Here is a 16,016-nt window from a genome sequence, read left to right on the forward strand (position 1 = left end):
AAATTGACCATAAAAAGGTTATAAAATCATTATACTACCACCAATTTTAATGAAAAAAAGCTTGTTAGTGATGCACATTGCATCAGTAACAAAGCAATGGGGCAGTGTAGATAGTAGCTAGGAAGTGACAGGTTCCCTTTAAATACCAGTCGTGGATCCAATGTCCCAGATGTGGACTTCTACAGCTCCCCCCTGTCCCTCTCTTACTTAGGTGCCATGTTTGAAGACTTATCTTTAAGAGCCATCACAAGTGATTAAAGTAAAACTTACTTTGTTTTATTAACTTCTTATCTGCTACCAAGACGTTTTCTGCATCAACAATGATTACTTTCCCATCTCGAGGGCCAACGGCAAAGTTGTCAAAGCTGACATCCAGGAGGTAAAGTGCAAATTCAAAGTCATTGTTCGTGAGCTGTTCAGCAATCTCCATTAGCTGCCATGCAAGGTCCACTCGCTTCTCCCACGGAGCATTATAGAAACTCCAGAGTTCTTCTCCCACATAGTTCACAGCCACCATTCTGCCGCAGGCTCCCAGGTATTTAGCAAAAGGCCAGCCTTCATCTGACGGGAAACTCTGTGGAAGTAAGACATCAAATAAGTCAAGACATACAACTACCAGTGGAAAGACATTTAATAAAAGAGGCTTATATAACAAATCGCAGTACAACAATAGTTACACTATCCTGTAGGCAATGTATTCACACTTCAGACTGCATCATGACCACACGGGTCTGGAGGGAATCATGCACCCAGCATTGTGCTTCAGCTCTGACCTGCAAGGGAGACCACTAAAGCAACAGCCTAAAGGGAGAGGGTGTGCAAAAGATGAGGGGTCGTGTTAGGGCTATAGGCAAACCATGGATTGGTATGGATTAAAGGGTAGAAAGATTTTCTCCTCTTTAGGAATAATACAGATGTGTTGCCCAATTTAAGAAAAAAGTCAGATCATCATATCAGCCACTTATACGATAGAGCAATCAGTTAGCATTCAATGGATTTTGTAAATGTGTGAAGATACGCCTGAAAGGATAGTAGAACTAAACCAATCACAACATAATGCAACTTTCTTCCAACACCTTCTCCCCCCCTTTGCTGACAGCTACTCCTCCCACCCCAACCCTCTGTAGAAGGCCTGACACATTAGAGCTCCTGTTCAGAATGGGCAGGCAGGAATAAGCTGCTGCCAGACACATCTGGAGGAACTTTAGGTTTGAGGTCAGCAGTACCAGCTAATGTGTATAGTCTGATTTATGTCAGAGACAAAAGCAAGTCTATAAAAAGGGAAAAAAAAAAAAATAGCGACAATTGAGCTAAATATTGGAGTTTGCCTGGCTTTGTTCATTGAAAACATACTGCTGAAGTTTCTTTGAGCCAAAGTCAAAAGATCCAGCAAGAGGGAACTAGAAGTCCAGGGTCACAAGACTGAAGATTTTCACATCTGAGAGTCAGGACGATTATGCCAATGACACTGATCAGTGTCAGCATAGTGAGATCTGATTTCCTCGGATGAGCGAATCCGAGCACACTGTGGAGGAGGAGATGAACAAGATTTCACTCTTTTCCATCATCCGAGTGCAGTCCAATGTTTTCCATGCAAAGACTTGAATGGGTGAGTGCCATCTGATTTCAGAGTGAAAGCACAGCATGCAATTTTTGGTTCACTGAGAATGTTTGTGAAGAAAAAAAAATGATAGCACTCACCCAATGTACATATGTAATTTATATATGATAGAGACAGATATATCTATATCATATACGTGTGCATATGATATATATATATATAGATAGATAGAGATATATATATATCTCTATCTATCTATATATCTATATATCTATATATATATACATATACATACACACACACACATACATATACACACCTATACGCTGCTCAAAAAAAAAAGGGAACACTTAAACAACAGACAGTATAACTCCAAGTAAATCAAACTTCTGTGAAATCAAACTGTCCACTTAGGAAGCAACACTGATTGACAATCAATTTCACATGCTGTTGTGCAAATGGAATAGACAATAGATGGAAATTATTGGCAATTATGAGGACCACAGACCACATCTCAGTACCAATGCTTTCTGGCTGATGTTTTGGTCACTTTTGAATGTTGGTTGTGCTTTCACACTTGTCGTAGCATGAGATGGACTCTACAACTCACAGAAGTTGCTCAGGTAGTGCAGCTCATCCAGGATGGCACATCAATGTGAGCTGTGGCAAGAAGATTTGCTGTGTCTGTCAGCATAGTGTCCAGAGGCTAGAGGCGTTACCAGGAGACAGGCCAGCACACCAGGAGACGTGGAGGGGGCCGTAGGAGGGCAACAACCCAGCAGCAAGAGCGCTACCTCCGCCTTTGTGCAAGGAGGAACAGGGGGAGCACTGCCGGAGCACTGCAAAATGTCCTCCAGCAGGCCACAAATGTGCAGGTGTCTGCACAAACGGTTAGAAACAGACTCCATGAGGGTGGTATGACGGCCCGACGTCCACAGTTGGGGGTTGTGCTCACAGCCCAACACCGTGCAGGACGCTTGGCATTTGCCACAGAACACCAGGATTGGCAAAGTTGCCACTGTCGCCCTGTGCTCTTCACAGTTGAAAGCAGGTTCACACTGAGCACATGTGACAGACATGACAGAGTCTGGAGACACCGTGGAGAGCGATCTGCTGCCTGCAACATCCTTCAGCATGACCGGTTTGGTAGTGGGTCAGTAATGGTGTAGGGTGGCATTTCTTTAGAGGGCCGCACAGCCCTCCATGTGCTCGCCAGAGGTAGCCTGACTGCCATTAGGTACCGAGAGGAGATTCTCAGACCCCTTATGAGACCATATGCTGGTGCAGTTGGCCCTGGGTTCCTCCTAATGCAGGACAATGCCAGACCTCATGTGGCTGGAGTGTGTCAGCAGTTCATGCAAGATGAAGGCATTGAAGCTATGGACTGGCCCGCCCGTTCCCCAGACCTGAATCCAATTGAGCACATCTGGGACATCCTATCTCACTCCATCCACCAATGGCACGTTGCACCACAGACTGCCCAGGAGTTGGCGGATGCTTTAGTCCAGGTCTGGGAGATCCCACAGGAGACCATCCGCAACCTCATCCTCAGCATGCCCAGGCTTTGTAGGGAGGTCATACAGGCACGTGGAGGCCACACAATACTGAGCCTCATTTTGACTTGTTTTAAGGACATTACATCAAAGTTGGATCATCCTGTATTGTGTTTTTCCACTTTAGCTTTAGGGGTGACTCCAAATCCAGGCCTCCATTGGTTAATAAATTTAATTTCCATTGATGATTTTTGTGTGATTTTGTTGTCAGCACATTCAACTTTGTACAGAACAAAGAATTCAATGAGAATATTTCATTCATTCAGATCTAGGATGTGTTATTTGAGTGTTCCCTTTATTTTTTTGAGCAATATACACACACACACACACTTACCCCTGTACTTCCAATCACTCTGAATCCATACTGGGATTGAGTTTGAAAAACTATCACCAATAGGAGAAAATACTGTATGAGTGGATCTTCTCTCAAAAGGTAAGAAGTCATCATATAGCAAGCATAACTTCTAGATAAGTGGGATTAAGTACCTCGCCAACAGTGCACCGCCAAATTCTTCATACCCATACAGAATATAAGTACCCAATATTATGATCAAAAAGGGGAAGGAAGTTCCTCCAGCCTGGCAATCAGTGAGAGTGATCAGATTTTCTGTGATCTAGAAGTTCTCACCCATCCTGTATATTTCAATAAATCATAATATTCTGATGAATGCGCCATAAACATCTAGTTTAACATTCCTCAAAAAGGTGTTATCCAGTGAAAACAAGTATTTTATGGATAGGTGATGATAACTTATTGTTCAGTGGGGTCAAACCACTGGGGCCCCTACTGATTAGCCTAGAACTGGGTACTTTTACTCCCATTGACTGGAGCAGCAACCAATCACTCCCTATGGGACTGATGAGAGCTGTGCTCAGCTTTTTCCGGAAGCCCCATAGAGGATGAATGAAGCAGTAGTTGAGCTTGTGCACTGCCGAACCATTAAAAAGGGGATGCAAGTTCAATGTTCTGCTGATCGATGGGCAGACAGACATCCACTGATCCATAAGTTGTAGGGTGAGAACTTTTTTTTTTTTTTTCATCCGAGACCCCCCTTTAAGTAAACATTTTCTCTGCAATTGAAATCACAAGTGTCTTTTTATTTCATCGATAAGTCATACATTGCACTCATGCAGATGTGTCCCCTGCAGTACTGGAAGGAGGAGGGTGCTGCGCACTACAGACAAGGTAATAGGCCATACAAGATAGGGGAACAGGAACAAAGCAGCAGTCAGGGCAGAAAGCAACTGGAAAGCGCAAAGGAAGCAATAAAAGCACAAAGGACATGGGAAAGCAGCATCAAAGCTAGAGAAACTTTCCTCTCCATTATCCAAACCCATCAAGAAGTCGCAGTAGTAAAACAAATGCAGTTTCTCAATGTATGGACATTTGCTGCCCCTTTTAGTCAATAAGCAAACCAATGCTGAAAACTAGCTCCAAATTAAGACTTCAAGAAGTAAAAAGCAGCCATGTTCAGTTCAGGAAGGTTGTATTTACAAGTGCGGCATTAGTGACAAGAGATTTTACTGCAGCACTACCCGAGATACAAAGGACGTCACAATCCTGTAAAAGACAACTTTCGTAAGCAGTTCCCTTTCAAGTGCTCGTCTCCAGACAATGTATTAATATTTCATCCTCGCACTTCGCCGTTTCAGTTTCTTTTACTGGTGCTCCAGTTCGAAAGCAGACTTGTTAAAACACGCAGTCAGTCTACACTGACTTTTCATCTTTATCTCGCTCCTCACTGCACAATCCTATATGCCCACACGGCTAAGTAATATTGATGTAAGGAGGGGAAAAAAGCTGCAATAAAACTTCAAAGACGTGATTTTTTTCAGAGTCTGATTTATAATTCAGCCTCCTTCACAACATTCTCCAAGTCTTAATGCAACATAAAAAGATACATTGATCCACTTAATAAAAGTATTATGCGAATACGATTAATTGTGGTGTGCAGGATAAAACATGTAAACTGTTAACACAACTGTAAAATCACATTAAAAGGTCACAAAGTACAATAATCTGAAGATCTCAGCAGGACGCAGCCATATTGGATTTAGTTAATATATAAGGCTTCTCTGGGTTAAAGCCAGCCACACTCAGGATTTTAGGTGGACGGTTCTTGAATTAATTGCCGATCATGTGCTGTGAAGGCTGCGGCTTTGAAATAACCAACCCTAAAAGCGACCCTCCGCCCCTGCACTGAACAGTGAGCATACATCTGTCATGTATAGAGATTAGAAGGATCAAGGCAAAAGGGCATATAAAATATGCACACACATCGTATGTAGCTGGTAGTGATGAGCGAGCACGCTCGGGTGCTTATGGAGTATCTCCGGCATGCTCGTATATTATGATCGAGTCCCTGCATCTGCATGATTTATGGCGGTAAGACAGCCTCAACACATGCAGGGATTGCCTGTTAGGGAATTCTCACATGTGTTGAGGCTGTCTTACAGCCGTAAATCATGCAGATGCAGGGACTCCATCATAGTATACAAGCACGCCGGAGATACTCGGTAAGCACCCGAGCGTGCTCGGTGAAAGGGTTAAAAGAGCTCATCACTAGTAGGTAGATAAATAGTATTTGTCTAAGAAGTGTATTTATGCATATAACGACAGGTGTGCATATAAATAAATATCAGACCTTGATGTAAGGGGCCCAATTAGCAAGAGAACCAACAAAGAAAAACAGATAAAAAGTCAATATAACAGTATTGTACAATAGTGCAAAAGAATGTAAACTTTATCAATTGCATGGGGTAGCAGTGACCATACAACAGGAAAGAGGAGGCGCACATCTTTGGCTTACTAAAGTGCAGATTTGACAATTTTTCTGTGAAAATCATGCGTGAATTCAGAGTGACAGATGCTGCAGTCCTTTTTAAAGTGCATACAATCTGTGGGCAGCATGCATCAGCCACGGCTGTATGGTCTCAACCAGGTATGTTTGAGACGGAGACGCTGCGGCGTTTCATGGAAAGACATACTTAAATGGCCACCGGGGACAGAGTCACGCTGTAGACTAGTCAGACAGGCCGGTCACCTGTGGCTTCTCCAAGCCCGCAGACAGCGATTGACGGATCTCTCCCTAAACATGCACGTAGGCCTATCACTCCAAAGCAGCAGGCGGGGAGAAGTACCGGGTCCGACTTGTCACTTGTGGGGGCTCGGTCCCTGGCGGCTCTTGGAATACATTTTTTTCAGAAATGCTGCAGAGCTTAAGAGTCAGACATACCTGGCTGAGATCATACATCCACGGTCTGATACATGCTGCCCATGGATCGGACAGCATGCCTCAGCTGTCATGTTCCCTTTAAAGTATATCTTGGGAGCTTTGCCCACGGCATCCATTAAACAAAATTAAGTGAGAAAAGTAATGTGAATAAGGCCTCAGACAGCCTTTCCGGAAGATTGTGTAATAGTAACACTATAGGACATGCACAATATACAATGATGGCTCTTCTACCTGTTTTGTCACATTTGTTTCTACTGTTAAGAGTATTTCAGTGACAAAAAAAAAAAGATTTTGGAAACCTAATTAGAGCAGATTACGAGACACTGTTTGCAGATCAAATATTAAATAGAGATACAAAAAAAAATTCTGTTCCATGAAGTATAAACGGCTGAAAGTTTACAGAGCCGGTCATTAATTAGATAACCGAGTGCAGCCCAGACACTGCCAAAAGGCAGAATAGCATTTCCCAAGCATCAAGCACACTTTTAGCTGGATTACTTCAATGTAAAGATGGAAAGTGTAGAGCAGCTGCTAACTGCAGGGTATGGAGAACAGAGCCAGCAACGCTAACAGGCAAAAGTCATCTGCAAGCCGACTAATCCATCAAAAGTCGCATTTCCACAAGCACAAACTGACTGGACGATTTGGTAATAAATTGGAAGCATAGCTAGGTAAATCATCATCTAGCCCAGAAACCAGGCAGGGAACAGTATAACAGGCTAGAAGACTGCATGGATACTATTACTTTAGGTCTTTGTGCCCATGTCAAGAGAGCTCTATCCTATGTAGTGACAACAAGGCTGGAGACACACAAAGATGTGACATCACTTAATTTCAAGGTTGTCACACCAATAAATCAATAAAAAGCTACAAGCAGCACAGCCCATCCTCCACAAGGCAAGTCTTAGGATTGAACTATCAATGAGGCCCTTTCCCCACTCCTGACATGGCCATTGTACTGGATACTTTCTTTGCCTTGAACAATGACATTTTATTAGATCTGATGTTATTGTTATATTCCTCCTAGAAATGAATATAACAAATATTGACATTACCATTCCCCATGACTGCTCACAGTTGGCGTTGTGTCCACAGTCTAATACTGCCAGTACTGATTGGACAGTGTACAGGGACACACTCCCAACTATTAACACCCAGTTGTCAATTTATTCAAACTTCTATGAGGATTAACAGAAGAATAGTATTAACCCCTTAGTGACAGACAATTTTGACCTTAATGACCAGGTCACATTTTTTAAATCTTACCAGTAATTGAGGCTTTTTTTGTGACACATTGTAGTTTATATTAGTGGTAAATTTAGGTCGATATGTTTGTCATTTGTGAAAAAATATCGGATTTTTGGCCAAAATTTGGAAAAATTCACAATTTTCAAACTTTCAATTTTTATAGTCATTTAACCAGTTAGTTAGCCATGCTGTACAAAATAAACATTTCCCACGTGTCTACTATATAGATGCATCATTTTTCAAATGTCATTTTAATTTTTGTTAGGATGTTATAAGGGTTAAAAGTTTAGCATCAATTTTTCAAGAAACTTACAAAACCTGTTTCTTTAGAGATCTATCCAGATTCAAATGCACTTTGAGGGGCCTTTTTTATTGGAAACGCTCCAAAAGTGATACCATTTTAAAAACCGCACCCCTCAAATACTTCAAAACTCCTGTCAGGAAAACACATTTAAGCCTTTAGGTGCTACACAGGAATTAATGCAAAGTGGAATGAAAAAATAATTTAAATTTTCCTCCAAAATGTTGCTTTAGCCCCAATTTTTTCACTTTTACAAGGAAGAGCACAAGAAAATGGACCCCACAATTTGTTACTCAGTTTCTTCTGAGCGCGCTGATACCCCACATGTGGTCAGAAACCTAATTTGGACAAATGTCAGGGCTCAGAAGGGAAGGAGCACCATTTGAATTTGGAAACACAAACTTGGCTGAAATACATTGCTGGCGCCATGTTGCATGTGCAGGGCTACTAAGCAGAAACCCCCATAAATGACCCAATTTTGGAAACTATATCCCTCAAAAATTTAATTCAGGGGTATAGCAAGAATATTGAACTTACAGGTATTACACAGAATTCGTTAAAAAAAATTTAGTATATAACAACCTCATGTTAACGAATATGTTGCTTTAGCCCCAAATTATTCACTTTCGTAAGAAGTAACATGAAAAAGTAGACTGGACAGTTTGTTACCCACTTTAAGAGCGGAAATGCCCCACATGTAGTCAAAAGGATCTGTTTGGAGACACAGCACAACTCGGAAGGGAAGCAGCAACATTTGGTATTTGGAATATAAATTTGGCTGGAATAGATTGCAGACATCATGTCTCATTGGCAGAGCCCCTGACGTAGCAAAACCGCAGAAACCCCCACAGAAACCCTATTTTGGAAACTAGACCCATCAAGGAATTCATCTAGGAGTGTGTGGAGCTTGTTGAAACCGTAGTTACTAAACAGAATTTCAAAATGTGGATGTAAAAACGAAAATTCGTTTTTTTCCCGCTAAAATGTGGTTTCAGCAATTTCTCTTGAGCACGATGAGGATACCCCATATGTGGTCAAAAACTGCTGTTTGTTCACACGTCAGGGCTGTGGCAGGGCTCAGAAAGGCAAGAGCACCATTTTATTTTTGGAGCATAAAGTTCTCTGGAATAGAATGTGAATGCAATGTCACATTTGGAGAGCACATGTCAAAAAAGCAGAAACCCCCCATAAGTGACCCCATTTTGGAAACTAGACTCCTTAAGGAATAAATCTATAAGTATACTGAGCATTTTATAATCTACAGGTGATTCACAAAACTTTAACATTTAGATGTAAAAACAAAAAAAGTTCATTTTCACTAAAATACTGTTTTGGTACTAAAATTATAATTTCCACAAGTGGTAATAGGAGAAAATGGAGCCCATAATTTATTATGCAATTTTTACCAAATGTGGCAGTACCCCATTTGTGATTGTACACTACTGTTTGAGCACATGGCAGGGATCAGATGGGAAGGAGCGCTACTTTGCTTTTAGAATGCAGTTTCCATTTGAATAGATTGTGGGCTTCATTAGCTGAGCCCCTGAGGTGCCAGAACAGCAGAAACTCCCCACAAGTGACTCCTTAGGCTGAGTTCACACGATGCGTATTTCATGCGTTTCCGCGGCGTTTTTGCAGTTGCGGAAACGCATGGTAGAAGGGAAGCAATGTTCCCCAATTGAAATTCGCATGTGCTGTGCCCATGATGCGGATTTTTCCGCAGCGTAAACGCTGCGCTCAAAAATCCGCAGCATGTAATTTAATTTTGCAGAAACGCGGCGTTTTCGCCGCCATTGACTTGCATTAGAACGCGCCAATTCCGCAAGACTGCATCTGTACTTGCGTAATTGGTGCGTTCTAATGTGCGGATGGTACCCGGGTGTTGAGGAGAGGAGAGTCTCATCCACACCCAGGTACCATTAAAAAAGCTGTAAAAAAAGAATAAAATAAAAAATATATATATACTTACCATCTGTCGGCCCGCGCAGCGCTCCTGCTTGCTTCCCGGCACTTGCAGTGAGTTGTAGGACCTGCGGTGACGTCAGAGTCATGTGACGGGTCACGTAACGCTGACGTCGGCAGGTCTTTCAATTCAAAGTTGCCGGCAGCCGGGAGAACGGAGTGAGCAGGACAGCACGGGCCATCGGAGGTAAGTATATACACTCTCTCGGGTCACACTATATAAATCCATGCTGTTTGCATGGTTTATACAGTGTCACCTAGTTGTCAAGCACTTTCCAGGTGATGCTAAAATCGCCTGGAAAGCGCTTGTCAATCTGCATGCGGAAACGCATGTGAATCTGCATGTGGATCCGCATGTATTCTGCAGGAAAAACGCATGCACAATCTGCATGCGTTTTTTCTGCCAGGGAGATGCAGAAATGATGCAGAAATGTTCTGCTTCATTTCTGCATCGTGTGCACATAGCCTTATTCAAAGCTTAAGGAATTCATCTAGGAGTGTAGCGAGTATTTTTAACCCACAGGTGCCTCACAGAATTTTATAACATTGAGACATAGAAATATGACATTTTAGTGGTAAAAAGGTCTTTATTTGCTGCAAATTTTCAGTTACACAGGAGTGAATAAGTGAAGCTGGACCTCACAATTTATTGCGTAATTTCTCCCAAACACTGATAGGGCTGAGAAGGAAGGAGCACTTATTTGGCTTGTGGAGCACAGATTTTGCTAGAATAGTTTGCAGATGACATTTGGCTCAAAGGTGCCAGAACAGCAGAAAAAGCCCAAAGTGCAGAAATTGCACCCCTCAATGAATTAATCTACGGCTGCAGTGACTATTTTGTAACATTCACGCCAGGTTTTATTTCTAGAGAATTGCAAATGTCAGTTTAGTGCCCATACATTGTGCCCCCATACAGTGTAGCTCCCCTATACATTGAGCCCAGCTTGTGCTTCTGAAGACACGCACCCCATAAATTGTTAATTGGGCTCTCACCACTGCAATAATGCCAAACACTGCAGTTTAGGCACATTGGGGATCAGAAGGGGGGGCATTTGGATTTGAGAGTGCAGAACTCACTGGATTTTATTTGAGGAGGTGGAAGTTGTGTCGCTTTTCCAGAGTCTTTGTTCTACCAGTAGCTTGGGAATGCCTATATTTCCATTGACAGATGATTACCTGAGTGGGGGCTGGTTTTGTGTGAGATAAGTTAGGGTTTTTATTGGTAACATTTTTGGTGTACATAAATCCCATAAAAAATGCGTTTCAGATGAAACCGCCGACGGAACAACCCACTATAATGAGGCAGATGGAGTCGCTTTGGATTTCGTTTGGCCTCTGTTCCTGCAATATCTATATTTTTAGGTGGCGTTCACAAAAAAACTGCAGTCATCCACACTTGTGAATTAAAAAAAATAAAAATAAATAAAATATGCCTAAACTGATGGGACACTGCTGGGGCAGTGTGAATCAAATTGTGTGAAGTGTCTAAATGCGTGAATCACATTTTTGGGGGATTTACCAGAAAACTCCGGATGCAAGCGCTCAGCGGAGAGCACAAGATAAGTGTGACCTGAGCCTTATTCTGATTTTTGACCAGGGTGAACATGTTCCTATTTTGCATGCATACCAACTTATACTCCAGTTCATTTGTTTCTGTGCTTAGTGTAAGGGTGTGGCCTCCATTTATTTGAGCTGGACATTATGTTTATATACAATAACATTCACACTGATGGCACTGACATATAGTAAGGTTTTAATACTAGAGGTTAGGACCTCTAGTATTAAAACCTTGGTTACACCTTGACGCTGATGGGATGGCTTTTACGTTTTTGTTTTTTTTAATCAAAAACGGTGTTTACCAAGTACTCCATGTTATTTATATGCACTATTTTACTTATAGCAGGGTATATGCTCATTTTGTTTCTGTCTTAGCTTTTAGGCTATGTACCCACGATCCGGCTATAGAGCATTTTGGAAGCAGCGTATTTTCGCTGCTTCCTAATCACGCAGGTAAATTCATGTGTGTTCAGTGAACAAAGCGGATTACTGCATCCAATACATTCTATTGAGGAAATTTCAGTTACGGAGACTAGCGTCTCAGCAACAGAAATTGACATGCTGCGGCACCTAAACCCGTGCCACAGGTGAGTTTACACAGCGTTACATAGAAGCACAGTGGGCGTGGGATTTCTATAAATCCCATCCACTGAGCTTCTAATGTAGAACGCAGCGTTTTGGACGCAGCGCAAGTGAGCTGCATCCAAACGCTGCTATTCCTGATCGTGGGCACACAGCCTTAGGTGTCCTGTTTATGTTGACTATACAAGAATATACACTAACAATCCATAATATACCTTTCTGTATATGATTTGCTGTATACTTTTGAGCTGAGTGTTCAATAAAACAAGTTTAAAAAAATATAAATACACAAAGCATTTGATCGTCTGATGCGATTATTTTTAAACGTGCTTTAAAAATTAGTTATTGGCATATCGTGGCCCTGTGATGTTCTGCCATTTGAGTGATATTCTATGGGCAAAGAACAGTAGTAAAGGATTATGGCCATCTTCATAGATTGTATTTACAAGCACTACCTGACAGTATCAAAAACATTTGCAATTTACTGATTAAGATTTGCAGCGGTTCTTGAGATACTAACTTGCTTCCAGCTCATTGCCTAGGAGACCGACCACTGCTGCCGTCTGACTGGTAAACACTGCACTGGCCAGGGCAGGGAGGTAACTGCGCTCCGGCTGAGCTTTAAAACTCAATAGAAAGTGCTGTAAGCACAATGCATGTTTGCTGTTAAGCAACGGCGGTCTTCAAGGCAACAAGCTGCAAAGAATATAAAAAATAAAAAAAAATGTTAATATCTTAAGAATGACTGAAGATTTTAATAAGCTGTAAATTGTAAACTTGCATGTATTTGCAAGAGATTCGACAATACCCATTTCCGAAGAAGGGAATTACGATGGCTGTGTGCATAGCTTGTGTAAACAGGGCAGTATCAGAAGTCGTTCAATAGCATGGATTTGCCTGTGCAAAAGTAGCATGAAAAAGCGTCACTCCCAAAGAACAAGCATTTGCAGTTCATGGTACAAGTCCGCTATGATAGCTATACATAATTAAAAGGGAAGCCATCATCAGAAAATAACCAATTGTTTACATGAAGGTTGTGTTGCATGTATTTTTAATAAAAATGTTGGCAATTTAACATTTCATCATTATAAAAAGAAAAAAAAAGTAATCTTGCATTTTTCACACTGGTCACTGGGACATCTAGAATTCTACTTCCTGTTTTAAGAAACACTTGTACATTAACCACGCTGGTCAGATCCCAAGCTTCTCTTCTATTCAAGTGTCTAATGAGCATGTGAAAAGGTCATTGTTAACAGAGGGGAGCAGAGCAGCTCGCCAATTGTGATTGGTGGCTCCTGTGTAATCAGCTGTGCATAGAGGTGATACCTATCATTGTAATCCTGCCTCTGGTGATTAGGAGTCTTGCTGAAACTGTTCCTGAAAGAACAGGAATTAGGAGTCTAAAAAACAAAGTTGGTGGCCAGTGTGAAAGTAGCCATCTTACTTTTTTTTAATAAAAATCCTGAAAAAAAATTAAAATGTGCCAATTTAAAAATAAATACATGCAATCATATTCTGAAGGAGAAAAAGAATCAGTGGAATTGGAAGGTTTGCCCTTGGATTACCACATATACATGTATTTTGATGCAGGTAGGGGTTAAACTTGGGACATTTTCTTAATGCAAATAAGGCCAGCAGAATGTGATATATGGTAGCCATGAGACATTGCAGACTACTCTGTCAACAAAGCAGATGTGACCCAATAAACCTGTCTGGGCTGCTCTCTCCTCAAAGACTCTCTATTCACAGCACAGACACTTCACTTAATTATTAGGTGTTTGTTCTCAGACATGATGACAGTTTTCTCCCAAGCAGTCTCACAACTCAAAGCTCTACTAAAAAGCTGCCTCCTGTATAGTCACAGTGCTAGACAAACATGAGCAAAGATTAAACATCTAGATAGTCACTTCACAAAAGCTGGACAGCCCAAATCTGCAGATTACATGGTATATTGTAATACACTAAATGTGCAAAAGCGCCATTGACACGTTCTGAAAATTACCACTGCCTTCAGCGAGATGGTTTACCTACCACCTATAAGGAAAAGGCAGGCTGGTCAGCACTCCGGATGGTTCTCGTGGTGCACGTGGAAGAAATGAAGAAGATCAAACCAAGTAGGATCCCGGCACTCACATGTGACAATTAGCCATCTATTGTGGTCTCAATGTCTGATGACTTGTATGTTGACTCAACAATAAACTGCTAATTATTTCACAAGTGAGTGCCAGGATCCTACTTTGTTTTTCCCACCACCTATAGCCCAGGTAAGACCAAGAACTCCGCTCTGAGGTAGGTAGACCTGGACAAGTCACCCATGCCTATTAGGATATAAACTTGTCTGTCCAAAGGGCTTTGAAACGAGGTGTAAGCAGCACATTATAACTGCAGAGGTAACATGTTCACCATGGCTTCCTTGCAATGCTGAGATAAGAAGGAGAGCATACTACATAACTGAAATCCAGCGGTGCAATTACCACCACACCGAAGACCCTTCAACTATGGGGCAGACACAGTCCTGCATTACACACGTGACACGCGTCTGTATAGCATCACACATCTTGGACCGGGTGATATGACACCACCCCAGTGTGCACATTTGCTGCTTTCTCCATATTGTACAAGTTGACAATATCTAGACTAATAGGATGGCAAACCTGCAGCAGAACAAAGTGATGTCAGTGGGTTGTTTTATTTTATTTATTTATTTTTTTTAAGAACCTTCTCAGATAAAAAGTGCAGATCCCATGGAAATAATTAGCGACCTAATTAACCTGGTCTCATCAACCCCTCCATTAATTGTATTGATCCCTCCCCTGGAAAAACTCAAGCAAAAAGTGGATTCCCCACTACACACTGGTATACCAGCTGTCAAAAATGTGGAGGGGACGATCACTGAAGATGTAAGGATGGCCTAAAGCATTATGGAGGAACCTGCATAGTAAGCTTTCACCTTTTATGAGACTTGGGTTATAACGCTTATTTACCTCTGATTACTGTGCAATTAGAAGAGAAATACATTTCCTGAAGATTACGCAGCAAAGCGGCATCGTCACTGCAGTATTTCATCACATCTAGATTGGTATTTTTACCTGCGACATGAGGGACCCAGAACCTTAATTTAACTAACACAGAAGAAAAATACATTTGACAGCTGTGTTTAGTTAGAGCTTCTGTGAAACAAAAGCTCTCAGAAGAGCCAGTAATGTAAATGCAATCTGCATCTCCTTCATTGCCAGGATAATGAAACAGAACAAATTAATCCATCATAGATAATGCAGACCTTTTACTTCGAGGACGCATCTCCTGAACTGTCCACTCGGTCACTAGAGCAGAAATGTCTTCACGAGACACCACTACAAGGCATTTCAAGAAATAACGCAGTTTACTTCTATGGGTCCATTAAACCAAAGTGTTAAGAAATTCTACATGTACTGTATAAATTTTACTACATTTCCAAAGGTGTTCTTTATTATGTTAAAGGAAAGAAGGCCTGAGCCTTAATTTAGGGAAGAGCTCTACAAAATTTCAAAGGCGTAAAATCTGCACAATGGACTGTACTGCTCGACGAGTCAATGTCCTAATGCACATGGGTAAGTGACTTAGGTCCATGATGAAAAGAGTTGCAGGTTGCGCTAGTCTCATCTGTTTTGTGGACAAGACGCTGCTGGTTTTAACGGTGTTGAAAGGCAAATTCCTAGTGCGTCCATCTGCAACGTGAATGGAGCTGCACAATGACGCAGTCACTTGTGGAATCTGCGGATATGACTGACCCAAGAATTCACACTCATGTCAACCCAGCCTTAGGGTAGGTTCCATGGCCGAAGTCAACACATCCAAGAAAAACAATTATTCTGATCAGTCGCACAACAAAATTGGACAGGTCTCTGGATTTTCTCCGCGGACCACTCAAGGAAAAAAATATATATATTTTTTCAGACATGTGCACAGCTTCATAAGATATCATCGGTATGAGAGCCATCTGAAAACCACGGAAAGTACTCGTACAAGAAAATCAG

General features: G+C 41.6%; 1 protein-coding gene across 2 annotated transcripts in view; it reads right to left on the reverse strand.

Moving 5' to 3' along the window:
- Positions 1–16,016, reverse strand: part of DIPK2A (divergent protein kinase domain 2A) — a 33,850-nt gene that overhangs the window by 3,182 nt on the left and 14,652 nt on the right. For both annotated transcript variants that reach the window (XM_073674664.1, XM_073674665.1), the window contains exon 2: positions 271–574. In XM_073674664.1, the coding sequence (XP_073530765.1) occupies positions 271–574 (304 nt within the window). The remainder of the gene's footprint in view (positions 1–270; positions 575–16,016) is intronic.

Source organism: Phyllobates terribilis, unplaced genomic scaffold (assembly GCF_046119375.1).
Source record: "Phyllobates terribilis strain yellow unplaced genomic scaffold, ASM4611937v1 Scaffold_3__8_contigs__length_932513732, whole genome shotgun sequence".
In the NCBI taxonomy this organism is placed as follows: Eukaryota; Metazoa; Chordata; class Amphibia; order Anura; family Dendrobatidae; genus Phyllobates; species Phyllobates terribilis.